Raw genomic sequence first — 24,481 nt, forward strand, 5'->3', positions numbered from 1 at the left:
GGAGAGAAATAAAAAATGTAATCCGATCCAAAGTATCACAAAATCACCTCACAAAACATGCTACTTGGCATAACCCAGCTCAGCGCATCGGAGCAGTATGTGTCACGTGATAGAGCGGCTGTTGTCTGCGAGACCTGTCGGTGGTCTGTTGGAGCATTTGGAGCCTCGCTACATGCTTCCTAACCGCGGCATTTCATCTCGGCGAAAACTATCCCAGAGAAGTAAAACAAGTGGGAAGCGATTTGTCTCGTACTTCAGTTAGAATTAAAAAGTAGACACAAAGCTGGAGTTATTCTGTCTTTGCTGCGCAGTTGCATCCACTTCTCTCATTCACTCCCCCTCCCTCTCCTGTTATTACTTCAAACATGAAACTGATCAATGATCAGCTGATCAGCTTTTCTGTCGCAAGTCCCGTCTCTTGTTTGTTTATCGCCCACTTTGCGCTAGAAAGAGGAGACCAGCGGATAAACAACAGCAGCACGTTTAAGCTTGATGAGCTGTTGTTAGAATTTATTTAATGCTACTTTCTAGTATCAGCTGATGTTTGCTGGAGCCACAGCTGTAAAAGCTGCTGGTCATGATATGTGTTTGTATATGTGGTGAGAGGGAAACATGAAGATGAAACCAGGAGATGTCCTTACTGAATCATCAGAGCTGAACAGGTGATGGAGAAACAGGTTTACCTTTTAGGTGACATGAATGAGTTGAAGGGAAGTTATGAACTGTTTCTGAGAGACAAATAACACCAGGATCCTTTTTTATGTAGCTGACAGCTGGTAACTGTGCAGGGGCGGGTCTAGCAAAGTTTTGTCAGGGGCCAGGTAGGGCATTAACAGGGAAAGGGGGGCACAAAGAAATATTTTTCTTTGTTATGTCATTTAAAAACTTTGAATAAATAATTATCTGAATCTTACAACAAAAGTGGTCATCTGATTAAATGTATAGAAATCCATTATTGCATATAGTAACTAATAAGTCTAATACACACCCTAGTAAGCTATAGTACTTTTTCCTTTGGGAAGGTACCATCTGTGCAGTCTGTAATTCTGTTGAAGAAAGATGTTGAATCTATTTAATTATTGTAGAAAAATAATTGATTTCTGTGCATTTGTTTTACACATGCATTAAATTAAAGGTGATTATTAAGGGCGGACGTTGGTTCCCTAATATTTTTGCTGGGAGTTGGCAACCCTATTAGTTAGGTAGGTAAGTACTCTATAAAAAGCCAGAATAGGGAGGATGGTGTAGGTTTGAATTTATTAGATTGATCAGTGTTGCTGAACTATAAAATGTTTTGGGTGCAGTGTATTTTTTGCATACAGGTATAACAGAATAGCTTCAGTCTCTTGTTTTTTAAAACTTGAGTATAAACTTATACAAAATGCAGCAAGATATTTATTAAAAAAAACAGTTTTATTCATTACAAAATGCGCTATATCGGATTCATAACGGTATCGGCAGATATCCAAATTTATGATATCGGAATCGGTATCGTGCCATCTCTAGTTAAAACACATTCTTCCAGCAGAGAACTTATCAAGTTTATTAAAATCATGCTGTAAATAAAAATGTGCTGCTTCCAGATTATTTTAAACCCAAACATAAAATCACCAGGTCAGGAGCAGCATCAGTTACCATGGTGAGCTTTGACTCAACTGTTTATTAATCAGATCATTACTTTATTGGATTAACTGATCCATTAAGAGTAAAACAAATGAAAATGCTGCCTTAAAATGTCCAAACAGAGGAATAACTTTCAGTTCAGACTGATAATAAAGACAAAACTGTAATGACAAAGAATTATTCATGTCCTTTGATGCGCGGATTGGCCAGCGTTCAGCCTAAACACTCTACAAATCTACTGATGTTTTCCTGCTGTGTCTTCTCAGTTTTATGGTTCCTATATCTGGATCTATGTAGAATAACGGCAGTTTGCAGGGCAGACATTTTTTCTAATACTTTTATGAGTGCATAAAATACAAATAAAGAAAAGGAGGAATAAACTTAAAATTAACACCAGCCACAAAATGCTAATCAGAGGCAATGAAGTCAAGTTTACAGCTGCAATTAGGATTGTGCACCACTAGGTGGTAGCAAAGCTCTAGAAAAGCAGACTGTTCAGAGAGAAAGAGAGAGCTTCCTGCTAGGGACTAAAAATAAACCCCTTCAAGTAGAGTTTTAAACAATACAAAGATTTGGTGTCTATACAGAGGCTAGTGTGTGTGTGTGTGTGTGTGTGTGTGTGTGTGTGTGTGTGTGTGTGTGTGTGTAGTACCTTGTGTGCCGACAAGCACCAGCGGCAGGTCAGCGGTGTTCCTGTAGTTGGCGAGGCGGCTGAAGTAGTGATAAACAGTCTGAAAGCTGATCTCGTCCTCCAGACTGAAGACAAAGATGACTGCGTCCACCCATAACGCAAACTGCACACACACACACATACACACACAAACAAGGTTGTAAATCCAAACTTTATTTAAAGCATAAAATCATTATTTCTCACAAATATCAGCCTAACAAAAATGCTGGGCTCTCTGGGCTCACAGTGTTCTCACAGTCCAGTCAGAAGGAGGTGCAGTACCCACCTGTGCTTCCGGGGGGCCTCCTTCATCTCTGATGAGCAGCAGGTGACTCTGACCGTCCACTACAATCTCCTTCTTAAAGCGCCCGCCTGCAGAAAAGACACACAGGTTACTAACAGCGATGCCAGCGGTGGGAGGAGGTCTGATCTACAGGGAGGTGGAGCCGATCATCGATTGATCCGGCTGATCGAGTGTGAGATGATGAACGCTACACAGGAGGGAGGTGATTGGACAGGAAAGTAAACTAATACATATGGGGGGATGACGGAGATAACCAGCAGCTGAGAGCGAAAAACACTAAGGGTTAAAAAAAAAAAAAAAAAAAACACAAAACGGGGTAAGCCATCTTTTATGTACAGTCTGTGGCTGTGACCACATTTAAGCAATACGGAAGCCTCTCAGTGCCTTACACTGCTCTAAAAACCAGCTTCAAACAGGGTCAAAAATCCAGGGGGGCAGAAGGAGGAGCTTCCTGCTCCCACCTGATGTTCTGCTGTAACAGGTGCCTGCAGATGACTGAGGACCTGGAACATCTCATCAGGAGCACTGATGATCCGACAGCTTCTGCCTCTTTCTACCGTGAACTCGTGCATTTTGTTGTGCTCTGACCGTTCATCTCCAAGCTTGCTGTTGCTTTAAGAAACTCCACTCTGACACAAATATAAACAGCAGTGTGGCAAGTCACTGTGGGAACGAGCGTCTCTTCCTCAGCATTTACAGGAAGTCACCGGTGTTATTTCGGGCTCTCTCTCTCTCTCAGCTGGATCAGCTGATCTTGGGATGGCGTGGCCGAGCTAGCGCAGCTGCAGTAATAACACAGTAGATGTTTAGAGAGCGGCGAGCACAGGAAGTGGACATGTTTCCATCACTTGCCCTTTTCTTTACCCTGACGTTAAATATTTGCGTCAAGAGGAGCTGATTTTTGTGAGAGGGGCTGCCTTTCACAATAAAAGCCCTCAAAGCTTCTGAGGAGTGCATCAGCACAACTTATTACAGTGGATGTCGATCTTTTATTTACAGTGTGTGTGTCTGTGGTCATTCTGCGATGAGTCCAGCTTGATAAACTGATTAATACCTTTAACATGTAACTAATGTCTTTACTGATCAATACAGCCATCTAGTCATCTTACTTCTGCACCATTATAGGAACAAACGTACGAAACAGGATCATAAACACAGCTGACTGATCCCCACATGCAATTAAAGTCTCCAGTGTTACGATTTTCTCTTTAATCGGTTAATAGAATCACTTATTGATTCTTTAAAGACAAATAAAAAGTCATAAGTTCATCCTTTGGAGTTTAAACAGGCAGAAAAAGGAAAGTGAACACGGATTTATTACTAAACATGAAAAATGGTTCACTAGTGATCTGAAATTAATCTAAGATCGTTCACCTTTTTTGATCAAGATGGAAGAAAATCAGTGAAGCAGGTGAACATGATGAGGATGGAGACGAGAAAAAATATGATTAGATAATGAGGGGGCGGAGCTACACATTCAGTCGCAGCAGCCAATCGAGTTCAGCTTCAGGTTCAGCAGCTGGAAGCATTAAATAATCCAGATGTTTCAAATCTGACTTGATGAAATTATTTGTACAAACATGTAAAAAAACAAAAAACAAAAATGAAAGATGAAGCAGTTAAATCCCTGGAGACGTGCAGCGTGATGTTTGGCGGTTGTTTGATGACGCGGAGATGAGACGCGGTGCTGAACCCGAGCTGATCTCAACGTGCTGCTGTCTGAACCAATGAGGCGATGGATCGAAGGATAGAGGGATGGACAGGTGAAGGAGAGAGGAAGGATAGTTACCTGCATCCACGTCAGCTATTGTACAAGATCAGCCCCGAAGGAAGAAAGAGAGGAAACAAAAAGCAAAACAACAGCCACAGTTAATGCATGCACAGTCCAATCAGGAGACAGCGAGGAAGGTGTTTGAGAGAGGTTCAAAGAGAGGACACGAGAGAGAAGAAGAAGTAGAAAGAGCAGTAAAGAACAGTACACAGTTTCATTTGCAGTCAGCTGGAGGTCAAAGCAGTGAATAAACAAACACGTAAACACGAGAAAAGCTCTGAGAGGAAGAGGAGGACAGAGGTGAGAGGAAGGATGGACCGCTTTCCTTCATGAGTTTGGGTTCATTTATGTCACTGTCACCACCTCGTTACTGCAGATTTATACAAAGACGCTGAGTCATTAGACATTGCTGAGGTCACATTAATCACTTTCAGCAAACTTTGGATTTCTTTGCCATTCTGTAACATGCTGAACGTGTTTTCTCTGTATGAGTAATGATGTGGAAGAGCCAGCGGAGTACAAAGCTTTAACATGCTGCCCCGCCCCAGCATTACACTAAAGATACCTAATGGCAGCAGGAAATCAACCTTAGACTGTTTTCATTATCAACTATGTTTTGGGACCATTTCAGAGTTTTTTCTTTATGTTTTTTCCTAAATGTTTTGCATCTGGACTGTTTCAGATTTACAGTTTACTTAGTTTTCAGTTGTTTGAACTCGACTGTATTTAGAAAGTTTGACTTTCTGAGTTGTGGTTTTGGTGAGTAGATTTTTATTTATTTATGTTTTTAAAAAAAAGCTTTTTCTGGCTTGACTTTAAGCTGCTTTTAGACTCATTTAAAAACCGACTTCATTCTACATTTTGATTATGGACTATTCAGGGACATGGTTTGGAAGATTTTGGACTTTAGTCCTCTGATTTGGGTCTGTGTTTGAACTGTTTTAGACTTACTGGGGACTTAGTTTTGTGCTGTTTGAGTTATTTGGAACTTGATTTAAGACTTTGATTTTGGACTGTGGGTTGAAATTATTATTAAAATTAGTTTGAGGCCCTTTAAAACTTGCACTTGGATTTGAAATTTTCTGGGAGGTGGCTTTGCAGCATTTGAACTTGATTTGTGACTTACAATCATCTGGTTTTGAATTGTTTTAGACTTACTGGAGATTTAGATTTGGGCTGTTTCAGTTACTACGGGACTTTATTCAAGACTTTGATTTTGGACTCTTTAAGAACTTGATTGGAATCATTTTGGACTGTTTTAAATTGACTTTGACTTCGTTTTGTTGTAAATTTTGGACATTTTTCAGTTTGGGATTCTGATTTAGTGATCTGGTTTTTGGACTTACTTTTATGGTGTTTAACCTTGGGACTTGATTCAAGACTGATTTTTAACTCTTTAGGGGTTTGGATGATTCTGAACTGGGTTTTGGTTTGACTTAAACTTAATTCGGGACTTAGTAAGTTTTGGATTCAATTTTGGAATAAGTTTAGGACTTCTTGTAAATTTTTTAGGTTCAGATTTGGAAATTTTGGGAGGTGATTTAATCTTTGCCTTGTGTGGTGGCCACCATACTCACCTGTCACTGCTTAGATTCCAGTCGGAGACACTAATCCCGTTTGAGATTGCGTCAGGAAAGTTGCCCAGCATAACAATCTGCCAAATTAAACATGCAGAGCGACCCACTGTGGTGACCCCTTGTGGCAAGAGAAAAGTTTTTATGGGCAGGATTAAATCTGAGGTTTTTAAATACACGTGTGTCTTCTATGACTCCTTGATGCTGAGACTCTGTTGACTTCTTGTAGCCGCAGATTGTTTTTCGTGACTGGATGTTCAGAGCTGTACTCCTGCTCCTTCTGGTACGATCACTGAAGAATAAATAATAATGAACTAAACTTTTGGGGTGTCACCTTCTTTTCTGACAAATCGCAGACTGAACCAAAGCTTGCCTCTCCACATGTCTGTGTAAACCTGACAAAAATAATAATAGAGTAATAAAATAAAACTTAATGACTGTTCTGGAAAGATTGGACTGGAGACTTTGTTGATGCCTCCCAGCGTTTCTTTTTCCGTTAAAGCCACGAGAACAATAGAATCTGTGAATGATGTTTGGCTGCTTGTGAGAGCGGCAGCTCCTCAAACCACAGTCAGCAGCATTAGTTTGGTGGCTGTGGGTGATTTCCCAACCATAGCTCCCCTCTCTCTCCCTGTTGTAATGGATCCCATGTGCTGCTGTACAAACAGTCTCAGTCGGACTTTTTCTCAAACTATCAGTGCTGCTTCTGCAGGATTTCACTCTCTGCAAAGTGTCAGAGTCTTTAGAAATAGAAATAAATCTGGGCATTTCTGACAGTCCTTAAACGCACCACAGAGGTAAATCTGGGCAACCTGCATGTTTTTGAGTCAGCGATGAAGCTTTTTTTCCCTCTGCAGCAGCGAGGCTCCAGCCTGCAGCCTCAGAATAGTTCTGGTCGGTGGCTTCATGGCGCTGCGGTCGCCTCGCCGCTCGCAAGCCACCAACTCCGCTTCCAATCAATCGCCATGGGAATCCAGGCAGCCGGCGTATTTTTAGATCCGAGGAATTTCAAAACAGCTTTCCCCCTTGGGCTGCTTTTATTTCTCTGTGGTTATGCAACGATTTCAGAAAAGCTTTTTATCTCCTTTTTTTTATTTAATTGGACTTGAATCGCCGCTTCCTCGACGGGCAGTGGTGCCAAGTAATTCGATAAGAGATAAGGGGGAGCCGTTGTTTGAATGTGGTATGTGGACCTGCTCGAAAAGCCGTGTCGTGTTGCTTTTGGCAGCGCTGCAGTGTAATTAAGGCGGGAGGCCGCCGGGCATTTAGCAGCACGACACTGAGGAGAACGTCACCACCGTGGAAGACTTTCTCATGTTTTAGCGTGAAGTTATCTGCTCTGGGATTCCCCATCGCCACCAACTCTCTTCCCAGCTGTCTTTGCTCTGCTTGTAGTTTTTTTCTTTTTTGTGCTTTAATGTAGTCCCTGGGGTCCCCTCTTATCAGCTGACCTTTGATCGACCTCTCTGCAGGCGTATTAAATTAAAAAAAATAAACCTCCTCCTCTTCCTGCCTCCCACACTTCGAAGTCTCTCCGCAGAGGGACCAGCAGCTAAAATTGGTCTGCGGGCTGATTTCGGGGTGGGTCCCCACATAACAACATAACAAAAGCAGCAAAGGTTTCTTCCCAAATAAACCATGTTTGATGGTTTTCAAGGCTTTAAATACACAAAGAGGTCGGCAGGGGGTAATTAGCTGCAGCTCCACAGCGGACCCTCAAAAGTAGCCAAAGTACTTCTTTGACTCTGTTCCGTCTGAAGACTTCTGGCTGCAGCATTTTTAATTAGACTGAAAAATTCAAAACGTTCTGCAGAGGTTTTAAAGTAACGGAGTTTCATCTGGTCAGCCAACTTAAAGCTTTTAATGTGAAAGGACAGCAAAAAGAAGGGTATTGAGCACTAACGCAACTAAAACCAAAAACAAGGAAATAGTGAAGAAAATAAAACTTTCTTTAAAAATATGTTAACGTTACTGAGCATAGACACGAGTTTTGAAAATATTTATTGAAATATATTAGACTGATTTTTACTGCTTTTAGACTTTGTTTTGGGGTGTTCGGGACTTATTTTGGGTTCATTAAATTGGACCATGTAAGAACTGATTTCAGACGGAGTTTGGTCATCATTTTAGACGTTTTTAGAGTAATTTGATATTGATATTTGATATACAAATTGATGTCAACGAATTTGGGCCTAATTGTAGACTTGTGTTTGGATTGTGGTTCTGACCTGATTTTTGCCATTTTTTGTTAATTTTGGAAAATGGTTTTGGACTAAAATGTACAGTGAAAAGATTAAGAACAAAAAACCCAAAAAACATTTACAACAATAAAACGTTCAGGCAATCATGGTAAGTAAAAGCAACAAAGAAGAAATTAAACAATAAAAGATCTTGTTTTAAATTCTTTTGTGTTTGTTTGGGGACTTTATGGACCTGGTCTGGGTTATTTAGAGTTTATTTTGGACTTTAATTTATATATTTACTAGTTTTAGACTGTTTTCAGACTTGATTTGAAGCTGTTATAAACTTTTGATTTTGATTTAACTATTGGATTTTCATCCTTTGCATATTCTTCTTTTAGCTCTTTTAAAAACTTTTTAAAAACTTGGTGTCAGGCTTCATAAATATATATTTTTAGTTATGCACGAAGGACCAAAACTGCCAAAATTAAAAAAGAAATAAAAAACACTGATGATAAAAATAAATAACTTGCAAAATAAATATAAAGATGAGTAAACATAAAAGCAGCTGCAAGATGAATTTAAAAGTTCTAAACGTAATGACGTACTTATGTATAAATAAAGACAGATAAATTTAAAAAAAAAAGGAAAACAGAAAAAAATAATACATAAGAAAAAAAACCATTTATGTCTCATGTGAAAGACGGCAATCATTTTTAATATTTTTATAGGTGCATTTAATGGCATAATTTGTGTTATTGGCTTGCTTATTTTGGCAAGTTTGGTCCTCCATACATGCCATTGATTTCTTTATACAGGCAGAGGTATCGCCCCTGTTAGTTATCAGAAAGATGCAGTTTTTTTGTTGTTTTTTTCTGAGGGAATAAAGAAGCTTTTTTGCTTCAACTAAACAACTCGAGCTTAAAGCTCCTCACCAGTGGTTTGAACTGTGAGTTCGGTGCACCACCTCTCTGGACAGTAGAAGGATGAATGAATGAAAAGTAAAAGCGCTGCAGCGTCTGTCGGTGTGATTGATAAAGGAAAGTGAGCAGAAAGTGCCTTGGCTGTGCGTGCAGGATCCCTGAGAGGAAACAGCTCATGTGCTGAAATATTAAAGCGGGTTTCGTAAAGTGGGTCTGTGCCTGAGGACCCTGCCGTCCTGTACAGTAACAGTGTGTGTGTGGGCAGCTTTAATATTACATGAGGAATATGGCCGTCCCTGCAGGGCGTGTGAGTTGAGACACCGGAGGAAAGTAGGGCTTCATCTTTTCTCTGAGACAAAAAGTCATCTTTAAAGTTTCATAAGTGATTCTGGGTCAGCCAGCAGAGAAGTTTAACCTTTTGGGTGTTCACTGTTTCTCAGATATTAAGCAACTGAGCGCGATGTTATGCTTAAATCACTTCTTCTTCACTTTTTAAATCCACGCTCACGCCCCAAAGAGGTCAAATTTGTTGGTTTTTCAGTAAGCAGAACAAATATCTAATAAAAGTTTGACTTTTTAATGTCACTTTCTGCTGTTTTCATCTCACTCAGTATTCATTTTCAGTCACTCATTGCTTATATTGATATATTTTCCCTCTAACAGGCTGACAGATCGGCATTAAACCAGCAGATCTGATCATTTAAAGCCTCCTGCGGTGATTCAGCTCCATCTCAAACTCTACAAATGTTTATTTGAACCCAAAAAAAACCACTTCAGCTTTCTCCCAAAAGTGGAGTGAAATCTCTTTTTAATGCGACTTGGAAAGCTTCTGAGCCTGACTGAGGAGCTTTTTTCGCTCTGCTGGTTAGGCTTGTGCTGTAAGGAGGTCGTTAAATGACGTTTAATCCGCTCATTATTTTCTCCTCTGTGTTTTAGACTGATTCAGTCTGAGAAGGCGGACGACTGCTCTGCCATTTTATTAGAAGAAGAAGAAGAAGAAATAGCTGGTCCAGCCAAACAAAGACAGACATGCTATGATGTTCTTACCCTCTGGTGACTCCTCCTGGACATACGTTCCCGTCAGGTATCTGTGGACCAGCGCTGACTTACCACTGGCCAGATTACCCACAATGCCCTGAGGGGGAGACAGAAGGGAAGTTAGCATCTCCTAAAACATTCAGCAGACTGTAATCACTCCATCAACAGGAACTCATACTGGTTTTAAAAGTTTTCTAGTGTTGCTGGTGAAGATGATATAATTCAAGCACATGGAGCTGTTACTGCTTCTGTGAGTGGACAAACAAATGCTTCAGCAGAAATGAAATATGAATCATAGTTACTCGCAATTTTTTATTTGTTAGGCCCATAATAATCTCAACTTAAATTTTAGTTAAATGAAAATATTGATATTTTACTCTTAAAATATTTATACATTATGTGAATATTTAACTTTTATCTTGAAATTTTAATATTGTGCTATAAAAGCTTTTTTTTTAGTCCCCAAGTTATATCATAATTTTGACATTTTAGACATAAAATGTAATATTTTACTTTTATCTCTGAGCTTAATATTTTGGTCTTATAGTTTTTATACTTAACGTAAATATTTGACTTTATTTTAACATTTTGCTTTTAAAGTTTGCTTCTCATGGTTGTGATGTATTGTTTTAATTTTGATGTTATAATCTCACAACTTTGACATTTTACTTTCATAATTTTGACATGACCTCATAGTTAATCTCATCTAATCATTTTTACTTTTGAATTACATTTTCAACATGTTTTTAAACTTTTATCTCAAAACATTTAACTTATGAAATTTTAATCTCACAATTTTAACATCCATCATTTATTTTATTTTATTTAATCTTCAAAGTTAAAATGATCAAAATTGTACATCTGTTTGGTTATCTTCGTGTATTCACTTCTTGTAGTGTCCTAAAGCCTGCAAGTCAGGAATCGTGAGACAGAAGTCCAGGTTGGGTTTTTAGAAGTAACTAAATCTTCAAAATAAAATACTTAGAGCACCTTTACATTGAGTTGCTCCCCTGAACAGCAGCCAATCTCGACATTTAAAAAATAAATCTCTTTAATGTTTCTGTTTGTTGTTTGTTTGTTGGGATTTTTGTTAAGTTTTGGCAGGAAATGATCTCCATAGTGGTATGCCATCCCGCTGAAGCTTGACTCTTGGACAGGTGACCCCCTCCCCTTTAACGCTCTGAACTCACCACTTTGAGCTCGGGCACCGTCCGACTCAGCGTCCACTCCTGACTGTTTACAAACGCATCTGGAAGACACAAAGAAAGGAAAAACACACATTATTAAACTGTGAGGAACATGTGATGCCTTCAGGGAAAAAATGGAATTAAAAATGCCTGATGGAGTAACGAGGCAGCCAATCAGCTCCTCCTCAGTGGTGTCAAGGGTGACAAAGAGGAAGAAGAGGCTTGTTAAGGGTGACAAAGAGGAAGAAGAGGCTTGTTAAAGCTGACAGACGACCAACACCAGGCCAAAAGTCACAGCAGACTGAACACGATAACAGGACACGATCAGAAATACCGTCATGGTACAGAAGAACCATGAAGAACCACAGCTGAGAAAATACAAAGGTTAAAAGCAACCAAAAAATAACACTATATAAAAACGTACAAGTCCATTAAGAGGGAGATCAACTTACATTAATCTATATGTTCTTTAAGCACTTTAATCTTAGAATCAATCAATCAAATGTTAGAATCAGGAAATAAAGACAAAATCAGTAGATGAGAAAATATTTGTATTCTAAATTCTTCTAAAGGTTCCCCACAAATTAACTCCTGCAACCATCTGAGGTGCCGAGTGTCAGAGGTCATGGGAAATGAGGAGGGCGGAGGCCAAATGATGTCAAACCACACACACACACTTGCACTGTGTGTGCGTGTGTGTGTGTGTGTGTGTGTTATTGGAGTGCAATAATGTTGGTATTATCAGGGAGGTCGTTTCCACTCACACTGCAGAGACGGCTCTCTAACAAAAACACTCTGTGGTTTTAAAAACACACACACACACACACACACACACACACTTCAAACAGGACAAAACACCAGCAGTGAGAAAACACAGGCCCGTGGACCAAATCTGGGCCCTCCTACTGAAAGAATGTGGCCTCTTACAGAGAGCTGGGTTTGTTTGTTTTCTACAGTCAGCTAAAAACCGTACAGTAAAGGTACTCTAACACACCTTTAAAGTATTCAATATGGAGCTGTAGTTCTTTAAGTTCTGTTATCAAGTAAATAGAAAATGTTTCAAAGCCTCAAACAAACTTTACTGGATAAGATACAACAAATAAAATCAAAATATTTAAAGTCACATTTCAACTCATATTGAAATCACAAAATTGGGACATTTTAATTTCATCTATATTGAAACTTAGTCATAATTGGCATTTCAATCTAAAAATATTTCTATTTATACAACTTAATTTCAATACTTTGACATTAACATGTCTGTGGTCACATATGGGGAATCTCTTCAGTCTGCATAGAGATGTGCGACCTTTAACCTCTGAGTTTATCATTAAAGAAGCTGTATTTCAGTAACTGCTGATGAACGCCTTTCATAAAAAAGAAAACGTGAGGCGTCCAGATGTTTTCTGTAGCCGTCATCCCACCGCAGGCTCCTTTAAAACTGCTGGACTCTGAGACACCTCGGGCTTGCCGTTAAGTAGGCCAGTGGGCCAGAGCCACTTAGAGCCTCCAGCCCCTCTTTACTAATTCATCTGCAGCAATCTGTGTCAGCCTGCAGACCCTCAGACTACACAGTACTGACAGGAAGTGCTAAAAGCCCCATGAAACACTGGTTTTCTAACGCATTGATACCTGAGACTCACACTGACAGTTTTCGTGCAGAGTGTGCGATGCTCCCTATGGAGGAAAAAGACTGACAGAAAACTAATAAATATCTCAATAAATTTATTTTCTTTTGATTCAGCTGGTTTCTGATGTTTTAATGTAGTTTCTTTTTTACATTTTTGTCTCAATTCTGAATTTTAACCTCCTAGGACCTGGCATCCTCCTAGGCCACCTGGCATCCTCCTAGGGCCTTCAAATCCAGAGACAAAGAGGAGTTGAAAAGGGTGCAGAGAGAGCTGAGGGGACTGATAAGGAATGGGAAGGAGAGCTACAGGCAGAAGATGGAGAACCAGCTTCAACAAAACAACGTTGGTGAAGTCTGGAGAGGCCTCAGAACCATCTCGGGCCACAAACAGCAGAACTCTCTGCCTGGGAGGGATGTGAGATGGGCAAATGAACTGAATCATTTCTTCAACAGATTTGATTCAGCCATGAGGCAGTCTGCAACATCGGCTGCAGACTCACCCACCCCCACTGCTGCTGTTCCACCTCAGACACTTCACACCTCCTCTATTCACCCTGCTCACTCCCCCCCACCCCCAACTGTAGCATCCAATACACACTCAACACAAGGCTCCAGCCTGTCTCTCTCAACCACCCAGGTTAGGAGGGAACTGAGGAGGATTAATGGCAAGAAGGCAGCGGGTCCAGATGGCATCAGCTCGAGGGTCGTCAGGTCCTGCGCGGACCAACTGTGTGGGGTGATGGAGCACCTCTTCAACCTGAGCCTGAGGTTGGGAAGAGTCCCACAGCTCTGGAAAACCTCCTGTGTTGTACCAGTGCCAAAGACTTCACGCCCCAAGGACCTCAACAGCTACAGGCCGGTGGCTCTGACATCCCACCTGATGAAGACCCTGGAGCGGTTGGTCCTGGCTCAGCTTCGGCGCCTAACAAGCTCATCACTGGACCCACTTCAGTTTGCCTACCAGCCTGGCATTGGAGCGGATGATGCCGTCATTCACCTCCTACATCGTTCCCTCGCTCACCTGGAGACCGCTGGAAGCACTGTGAGAATCATGTTCTTTGATTTCTCCAGTGCCTTCAACACCATTCTTCCCTCGGTTCTAAAGGACAAGCTGGTGAACTCTGGAGTGGACCATCACCTCACTACCTGGATCCTGGACTACCTCACCGACCGACCACAGTATGTGAGGACTCAGGGCTGTGTGTCGGACAGGGTCGTCTGCAGTACGGGGGCCCCACAGGGAACGGTTCTGGCTCCGTTCCTCTTCACCATCTACACTGCAGACTTCTCCCACAATTCCACCCAGTGCTTCCTGCAGAAGTTCTCTGATGACTGCAATAGTCGGCCTCATCACTGATGGGGACGACAAGGAGTACAGAGGTCTGACCCAAGACTTTGTGGACTGGTGCCAGCTGAACTACCTCCAGATCAACGCCAGTAAAACCAAGGAACTGGTGGTATACTTCCGCAGGCACAAGCATTCTCCACTGCAACCACTGAACATCCAAGGTATGGACATTGAGGCTGTGGACAGCTACAGGTACCTTGGTGTTCATCTGAACAATAGACTGGACTGGACTCATAACTCAGACGCCCTCTACAGGAAAGGGCAGAGCAGGCTGTACCTGCTGCGGAGACTCAGGTCGTTTGGGGTGGAGGGCCCACTCCTGAAGACCTTCTATGACTCTGTTGTGGCTTCTGCTATCTTTTATGGTGTGGTCTGCTGGGGGCGGCAGCATCTCTGCTGGGGACAGGAAGAGACTGAACAGGGTGATCCGAAGGGCCAGCTCTGTTCTAGGATGCCCTCTGGACCCAGTGGAGGTGGTGAGTGACAGGAGAACGGCGGCTAAGCTGTCATCCCTGTTGGACAACATCTCCCACCCCATGCAGCAGACTGTGACAGCACTGAGCAGCTCCTTCAGTGGGAGACTGCGGCACCCACGGTGTGGGACGGAGAGATTTCGCAGGTCTTTCCTCCCCACTGCTGTCAGACTCCATAATAAAGACTAACTGATCAAGCACACACATCCACACATATGCAATAATACTAAGTGCAATAATCCTTTCTGTCATCGTTGTATTTTTACTCAGTTGTATATAGTATTTGTATTTGTATTCTATTTTTATCTTATTGTATATTTATTTTATTTTATTCTACTGTATATAGTATTTTATTCTATTCTGTACAGTTGTGTACTGTATTTATTCTTATTGTATTCTAATTTTTGCCTCATAACTTTTGCACTGTCCACTTCCTGCTGTGACAAAACAAATTTCCCACGTGTGGGACTAATAAAGGTTATCTTATCTTATCTTATCTTATCCACATATGTGGACAGCACGTTTTCGGTTGTCTAGACCAAAATACTTAATTTTTCTCTACAAGGGCCTGATGTCCACTAACGAGGACATTATACTGCCACTGTTCTAACGAAATTTAAAACTAATGTCCTCATATGTGGATCTCATTTTTCTCAGAAACAAAAATTAGGCAACAAGCAAAAATCTGGTAATTCTTTGTTTTTACATTCATCAGGTCCCAATCATCCCAAATAGCAAAGAAAAATTAAAAATGCATGCCATGATAGAGTTCGGGTGTTAGGAGGTTAATCTCCTCATTTTAGCTTAAAAACCACTGACTTTCCACCACACAGCATCCTGACTGCTCCTCTTTCCTCCCTTTAATGAGCCCAAACTGCTGCTGCCAACATCTCATCTGTCTGGAAACCATCCAGAGAGGAGCGTCTCGATTGGTTGGCGGGCACACAGAGGGGGACATTGTTCACCCACTCAACAAACGGCGGCCTGTGTCGGGGCCGACCCCTCCCTCCCTGCCAGGCAGGATGTTGACCCAGCTGCTTCCTGTTTTCCATCACAGCCCTCCAGTTCCCCTCTGCTGGTTCCCAGTATGATGCACCAGCAAAGCGAGGAGATGGTTAGCGGCTGACGAAGCATCAGCTGGTGGTTGAACTGGGAGGTGAGGCCGGGTTTAAAGGAAGAAATACGACAGCTTCAGGCTGCACTGATCTACCTTTGGAGCTGATTTGGGACTTTTTTTTATGCCTGAGAAGACCACTGACTAACATCTGCACAGTGATGATGCTTTGTCGTGTTTTGTGATGACCGCCCTTAGCTACGATCTGGTATTTTTAGTCTACTTCCAGGCTGCCGAGGGGTCATCACAGAAACAGAAACACAAATGTCGACTGAAAGAATCTGTGCTGCAAGAAGAGGGAAAGTCCAGATGAGATGAAGCGAAAGCATCTGGGAGCGCGTGGGAGGAACACCTGAACTCAATCAATCCGTCAACGTGTCGTATTTACGAGGCTGAGAGGAAGAGGGAGACAGAGGGCCTGTGGGTGGATGATACGACTCCATCACGGCCTGACTACATGAAGGCGGAATCTCCAAAATTAGGTCATGAGTTAGAAACCCAACACACCTCCTTTCCTCCACTACAGCTTCACGCTCAATAAAAGCAAGCATCCACTAAGTGATTTATTGTTTACCCACTTAAAGGCAGAGTGAAAGGTTTATACCACCACAGGACACTTTTTTTGTTCTTTTTCTGATGTAGCAAGTCGAAATTCTTGATTTCCAAGACTCTCAAACATTCTGAGATTAGAAAGTTAAAATGATCAGATGAAGGTAGAATCATGAGGTAAAGTAAAAAATCTGAGATTAAATTGTCAAAATTATGAGATGGGTTCATCACTTATTCTGATTACTGATTACAAAGTACTCCAGATTATGGAGTATGAAAGACTTCACTCATTTCAAGACCACACTTTAAAAAGGAAAGCCTTTTAACATGTAATGGTAATGTAATGATGGTAATAGGCCTGGGCTATATCATACCGTTCACGGTAATACTGGTGTAATGTTGGAGAAACAATAAGAAAATGAAATATCGCGATAGAATATGGGTAAAGCGCGCATGCACAGTGCCTTTGTTTTCCTAGGCACATGGCGGCGACGCAGAATGAGAAGGGCGAAAGCGGATCGTTGAATGAAACAGATGAACCAGAATTGGTTTGTGAAAATGCTGCAACTTCAGTGGTGCGGAACTGGTTTAGCTTTCATCCATCAGAAAAACAACAAAGCACTATTTTTGGTAGCGCATGCTAGCGGGCCGTCGTTATTACCGTGCTTTTTGGAAAATACGGCACACTTAAAATCAATCCTTTGATTTTTCTGAAAATCGACAGTGTCCCTTATAATCCCGTGTGCCTTATGTATGAAGTCTGGTTGTGTTTACTGACCTCGAAACGATTTTATGTCGTACACGGCGCTCGAAAATCTGTCAGATGTTTTAGTACGACTTTGCTAAGCTACGAAGCCGCACCGCTTGATGGCTTGTCAGAGCATTACGGCTATCGTAGGCAGGAGCCTCGCAGAGTGATCCGTACTGTGCTTCAACATAATATTACCGTATTGTGTGTGTATAACCTCTTTTTAAGTTTTGTGGATAATATACATGGTTATGCTGAGGATATGTCGGACAATTTCCACTGGAAATGCCTTTTGGTTAAACTGTCACATCAGTTATATCGTTATCGCAAATTTTCATATCGTGATAAATATTTTTGGTCATATCGCCCTGCTCTAGATAGTAATAATATGATGTAATAATGGTTAAGTTTTAAAAGCGTGTGTTTTGACCTTGTAAAAACACTAAGATTGGATTATGTGGAAATGCAACACAGGCAGACTTTGCTTTAATTTAAAGTGTCATGGCTGTTTTTTGTTAATAGGATAAAATAGCACAAAGGAAGAGAAAGAAAGGGTGGACCAGATGACAAGGGGGAAATGATTAAATGCTAAATGTGCTGCATGTTTTAACCTAATCACATTTGAAGGATGATTAGAAAAACATGTTATTCTTCCACCTGAAACAAACGGAGGAGAAAAGAAGAGGACAACAGGTGAGATACGAAGGGGAAAAGACAGCAGATGGAGTGAAACAGATGGACGAAGACCATGGGAAAAGGAAATGGAGAGCTCCTCTGCTTCGTCATCACTCAGGGAGGAAAAACTTGGAAATGAGAGCGAGCGTCATGGGACTAAAACTCTCCTCCATCACTCCATCCCTCTGTGCAGAGAAAGAAAGGAAGGAGGCCTTCAAAGTGAGGCATCAGGACTCCTGGCTCTCTCCAGAATAATCTCCTTCATTAATTCTCTTTCATTTCACTCGTTTGTCTCTATTTTTATGCTCCGCTCTCCCTCAGAAAGATGGGGAACATGTATGAGACGACACATCTTTGTTTCTCTTTATAAAGAGGAATTGTTTAACTTCAACATTTACCTTCAGTTCCGACCTTCAACATGAAGAAGCCAAGGTTGTTTAGCTTTCTGGTGATACACTTTCAACACAAAACTCTCAAGAAGCCACGTCTCTTCAATAATTCAAACATCTGAACCCTATTTGAACAACCCTAAATATCAGAGTTTTAAGGAATAAAGCAAGAAAAATTATCTCTAAGAGGTGGCTGTACCTCAGGAACTCTAGAACTAAACCAGAACCAAAGATTTTAGATCCTGAATACAAAGAACTAAAGAGCTTTAAGCTATAATAAATACAAGCTACAGTCCCTTAAACATAAAATTTGCAGACTCCAACAGCTTTCACCTGAAAGAAACTAAACGAAACCATGAAACTGAATCCAAGATCTTTCCCTGGATTCAGATTGATGAAATGATTGGATTGAGTAACGGATTATTTCCTTCTTACTCTAGATTGTATTTAACATCAAACTAAACACGCTGCAGACTTTCGTTTATGTCCATCCTACCAGTTAGTTTTAAAGTAATCTCTGTGAGGCTGATGTTTGAATTCCTATGTAAAGGTCAAGGTGTTTGTAGTTCTAGTATTAAATCACATTTTGAGCATGATTGGGTTACATGCAGGCTAAAATGAGCTAGCCTAAAATCTTTAATCTAGATTTTCGAATAATCTGGACTGGCAAACATTTTCCCTGTAAATTTACGAGGAAAGAAATATGAGAATAAAGCAATAAATTAACAAAAATGAACCTTCAGAAACTGTTTATTACAACTGTATGACTGCAAACTTTTATGAAGTAGAAATAAAATCAAACATTATTTGAATAAAATGGTAAATCTATGAGGAAAAGCTCAAATATTTACAAGAATAAACTCCCAGATTCAGTTGCAAAGAAAAAGTTCTCACCACTTTACAAGATTATAAACTTAAAGATTTTTCCCAATTCTTGATTTTCTAAAGAAAATTTCTGAAAATTAGGTGTACATTTACAAGATTAAACTCACAAATGTACAAAATAAAATTTGTGCTGGTACTGATCCTGAATGTGGCAGTGATTTAGGAGCTACCTTTTAATTCCAAAAAGCTTATGTAAGGACTAGTTTAAACTAAGTTATAAACAGTTGCTAAAACCAGGTCCCGAACCTTAACCTAATGAATAAAAAAATCTTAAAGCTGACTCCACTCTAACTTTATGGACTTTAAAGGCATTTTAACCTGATCCAGAACTCTTTTAATCAATGAAAAATGCAAACCTGAAGGCAAAAAGCAAACAAACTGCTAAACTCAGCCTCGGTTCCTAAATATTCACTCAAACTGAGAGACATATTTGTGCTTTTCAAAGGCCACACCACGTCAGTGTGTTTAGATGAAGGCAGCTGGAAGACAGAAACATGGCGACAAAGACACAACAGCAGAAAACAAGATAACAAAGACAGGTCTCTAAGATCTGAAAACCTGCTCCAACAAGGTCTCCGAGTCGCAGCCGAGGTCAAACTGAGGGTTTCAGACATGCACAGCGAAATATACGAAAAGGGAAATGTAGAGTTTTAAAAAAAGACAAAATGAGGCAAATAAAAGCAGCTGGGCTTTATTTAATATTTAGACGTTTCGTCTTGGATTTTAACACCAACAGAAGTGCTACGATTACAGCTCAACTTTATCCACAGAGACAGAGATTTTGTGCTTAAATGAACTCTAACAGGACAAACTGAGATCAGCCTGTTGTCAAAACATTGCGATTCCAGACTGAGGCTGACATGGACGAGTTACCTGGAACACAACTGAAACTGAGCGCGCTCCAAATGTCTATAAAAAGGCAGAGATCTGCTCAGAAGGGACAACAAAGCAAGACAGTCGGGTATAAATGAGGTGCGCCTCGGATGGTAATCCATCTGGAATTGATGTTGGCTTCAGTCAACTAAACATTCAGAAGTTTGGACTCAATAAACCAGCAACACAAAAAGAGCCTGGGCCTCTACAAAGACTAAAACCAGCTCTCTGCTGGAGCACTGTACCGTTTTCCAGAAGCAGGTAATACTAATAAATATTACTTCATCATAAATCACAGCGCTGACAGTCTGTCTTTGTTTTGTTCCAGAAACTCTTTGAGGACCTTCTTTTAACCCTGATCTCTTCCTTTTATTAGTTTGTGGAGAACATCAGCCAAAGATTTGGGGATTGGAGCCAGAAATATGCAGGCCAATGAGCTTCAACCAGCAGATTAATTAGTAATTATTAGCTGCAGCTTAACTAAAGTGCTTAACTATATCTATAAAGTTTCAACGAATAGTGAAAACAATCATTTTTAAAACTTCTCATATATCAAGCAGGCTGAAAACTACAAACAGAACCCCAGGTCAAGGTGCCAATACCTGCAGTTTCTCTGATGTCCATTTGAGGTTGACTCTAAAAGTGAGTCAATCCCCACAGACTCCAGTGTTAAAAATATCCAATTATAGAAAAGCAGAAATAAACATGTTGCTGTGTGACTAATTGTACTAAAAGACTGTTTAAGTAGCCTGTGCTCCACTTTTGAAGAGTGAAATTTCAGTATAGCAGAGTATTTATTTATGCTATTGTATAAGGAGGCTAAATAACAAAAATATGCAAGTGATTCAATCAATTTTACATCATTAAGACAAAATCATTTCCTTTCAGTAAATTTCTTTTGTTTTAGGGTCTAAAAGTTCTAAAACTTAACCTTAAATGCAAAACATCCAACGACTAAACCGAACCATGGATTTGGTGACTTCTGAGACTCCTACTTTACACTCTGTGTTGTTTGCTTTCATCTCAAACTAAATCAGCTTACATGATTTAGAAAAACAAGACAGCTGCTGCAGCACAGCTGGAAGCAGGCCAGAGGGATGGAGGGTTAGAGGATGGATGGACAGACGGAGACATGAGAAGAGAGTGTAAATGAAGAGACAGATGATGTAACAACAGGAAAAATGCAGTGACTGATGTAGAGGAGGGCACAGAGGTTAGGGAGGGGAGGCCGCTTCAAACAGATGAAGAATGCAAGAAGATGAGGGAGCATCGAAGAGGACGGATAAAAGAGCAAAGAGGCAATAAACAGCAGCTGGCAACCGGCCAACACACTTCTCTCTAACACACACACACACACACACACACACACACACACACACACACACACACACACACACACAGAGCAGTTCTGTGTGTTGTGTTTCAACACGCGATGCTGCTACTTCAGGCCTGTCGTGTGCCGCCGCCGCCACAATGATGACGTTTTTGTTGTTACACAGATGCAGCTTGTTTCCTCATCAAGAATCAGAGGTGAAAAAAAAAAACCAAACAAAAAATCCCCCAAAACAAATACTAAGTCAGACAATATGGAAACCCATCAGTGCCAATCATATAACAAAAGAAGGTTAAAAAAAAAAAAAAAAGTACTCATACTGAGTCAACATTTTTATGTTTGAAATGATCATATTTCTTAATGATCCACTTTTTTTCCATTTTAAATTATACATTTGAAATTTATTTGGCTGTTGGGATGACTGTTTTCCCTTATTTATACCCTACTTTGTATTTTTTTTTTATAACTGACACTTTATTTGCAGATGATACTTACAAATCTGGAGTTTTAACATCATAATTTGTATTCTCTATGCTCTTTACCTAACAACCTATCAAATCACAAAAACCATATGTAACAAATTGATGCAATACCCAAGTACCAAATCAGATATCCCAACATCTAGTGCAATATAAATAAAACTCTATTACACTGAACAATTTTAATGACAAAAATGTTATATTTGTCGTTTTTTTTGTTTGTTGTAGGAACTGATTTCTCTACTGATTTCCAACTAAAAGATGTGTGTACTGACATTATTTATTTTATTTTACTTTTCACTTTTTCTCATAAATGTCCTGCCTTTAGATGAAAGTGTATAAATAGACTTAAAGAATGAGGTAAAACATTATCTCATTTTTCATTGTGTCTCACTATAATTTTCCCTTTATTTTACTTAACGCAATTTTTCCTTTATGTCACATTAAATGTTTTTGCTCCTAATGCTGACAGTGAAATATGAAATGAAAAGTAAAACTATGATCTTAAACTATTATGGACCACTTTATCTCATTGTTATGGTTTCTTTTGTTTCTTTTGGCAGGCCTGAGCTTCCATGATTCACTGTCTTTAAGACAAAGGACTTGGCTTGCTGGTTATTTGTTAATTTGCATTTCTGTTAAATTGGCTGCTGCCCGACTTTGTGTTTATCATATAAATGTGAAACCAAACAGTCCAGCATGATGTCAGGACTGTAAAGAGCAGGAAGCAGCGGCCGGCGAAACAGCTGGTCATAAAATCAGACTTCATCGTCTCTGCCAGCAGCCAGACTCGGACTCGACCTCTAAATGACCGTCCGCCACTCGCTACCCGCACAAACTGGTCAGCCAAAACCTGGCCTCAGTTGGCTGGTAACTGCTGGTAATTACAGCGCACTGATGCCAAACACCCACCGACACCCGGCGGCTTTTGGCCCGGATCGATGCTGGCACCAAATTGCTGCAGCTGTGACACTTGAACACTCAAATTCTCTTTAAATAAGCTGTTTCTTCATCACATGTAGATTAGTTTGTTTCCATCAGAGACGATCAAGGTCAAGACCCAACATGTGTGAGGGCACATCGCCCGCAGGCTACTGAGCACGCCCAGCAGACCTTAGTTCAGGTTCAGAAGCAAATGAGACGTCAGTCAGCCTGGACTAGGTTTTAACAGGAAATCAAACCATTAAAGGTGGAGCACAGCAAAGTTCAACCCAATTTTCTTGGTTTTGGCTGCTGTTAGTATACAGCAGTATAATCAATGGTTTTAAATCATATTTCTCTGGTGGTTTATTATAAGAAAAAACTCACTAGATAAATACTAATATTTTTAAAGTATAATATGGTTTCCCCACCCAAAAAAAGTAAAAACATTTATGAGTAAATGCCTAAAAAATTCTTTAAAACAAAGAAAAATCTGTTTCAAAACATTTTAAATTTCATGCCCTCCAGGTTATAAAACTATTAGAACTACAACACTGATTTAATTCTTTCATCTCTGGAGGTGTTGTTCAATTCATTTCAGCTGAATGATTCAGAGAAGCTCAGACACTGAAGAAAATGTTTAAAAAGTAAGATTGTCAAACATTCTCTGAGCTCTGCAAGCCACTTTGCAACCCACCTGTCTGATGTTTTTATAGAGGTTTATTTGCTTTCTTTATTATAGTCCACATGCTACGCTAGCCACAGTAAATACAGCTAATCCACCAAAATCAGGCTTTGCACATTTACTTCGGTGTGCTTGTCAGCCCACAGTGACCAGTAAAGCCAGTTCGGTGCTGGCTTTTTGTATGTTGTAACCTGGTTTCACTGAGTAATCTCAAACCAATATCATGGTGACATCACAAGAAGCTCAAGCTTCATGTCAAACTAGTGGCGTGTGCCCTGAAGCATGCTTGGAATGTGAGCGTGCGAGGAAGCCGTCCAGAAAGTAGCTTCTGATGGCAAAAAGGTGACATTGCTGTACTGTTCTTGCACGCTTCGCCGCACCTCATCATGCCTCAGTTACAAAATACAAACGCTCCTGCACGATGATATCTCACAAACGGGAATGCAACATGTTGTCAAGCCACCAAACAACCAACGTCAAAACACCGGCGTACACCGATTACTCTGATTCACGCTGTCGATAAGACCTGACGTATTCACAGTCAAATACACAACAGCCTCATTATTATTGTTTCTGTTACAAACTCAAAGGTCTTTTTATGCTTTAGAACAGGGGTGTCAAACTCAAATATACAGTGGGCCAAAATTCAAAACTGGAACAAAGTCGCGGGCTAACATTAATATTTATTGAAAAAAATCTTCCTCCAGATATAACAAGGAACCTTTTCTTACAGACTCAAATAAGTTTTGCTGAAAAACTGAATATGGAATAAGCAACGCTTAATACTGAACGATATATAACTTATATAAACATATATAACTTAATATTGCACACTTTCCCTCGGCTTAACCACCTCACCTCTGTGTGATACGGCACGTCTCCGTATTCCGAACCACACTCCTCAAGAAAAGATTTGAATTGGCGGTGATTCAGACCTTTGGCTCTTATAAAGTTAACTACTCGTGTTACTGCGGTCATAACATGTTCCATCTTTAGGGCTTTGCTACAAAGTGATTCTTGATGTATGATGCAGTGATAAACAGTCAGCTCACCTGCACAGTTCTCCGCTCGCATCTTCTCCCGTACCCTGCCCACCAGTCCGCTCCTTT

At 40.4% G+C, this 24,481-nt stretch overlaps 1 protein-coding gene across 8 annotated transcripts in view; it reads right to left on the reverse strand.

The window, feature by feature from the left end:
- The window catches only part of agap1 (ArfGAP with GTPase domain, ankyrin repeat and PH domain 1), a 188,034-nt gene that overhangs the window by 90,104 nt on the left and 73,449 nt on the right, over positions 1–24,481 (reverse strand). For all 8 annotated transcript variants that reach the window (XM_082524688.1, XM_082524689.1, XM_082524686.1 and 5 more), the window contains 4 exons: positions 11,274–11,332; positions 10,093–10,180; positions 2,580–2,665; positions 2,276–2,417 (listed from right to left, as the gene is read on the reverse strand). In XM_082524688.1, coding sequence (XP_082380814.1) covers positions 2,276–2,417; positions 2,580–2,665; positions 10,093–10,180; positions 11,274–11,332 — 375 coding nt within the window. The remainder of the gene's footprint in view (positions 1–2,275; positions 2,418–2,579; positions 2,666–10,092; positions 10,181–11,273; positions 11,333–24,481) is intronic.

Source organism: Aulonocara stuartgranti (assembly GCF_965226115.1).
Source record: "Aulonocara stuartgranti genome assembly, chromosome: 23".
NCBI classification, from domain to species: Eukaryota; Metazoa; Chordata; class Actinopteri; order Cichliformes; family Cichlidae; genus Aulonocara; species Aulonocara stuartgranti.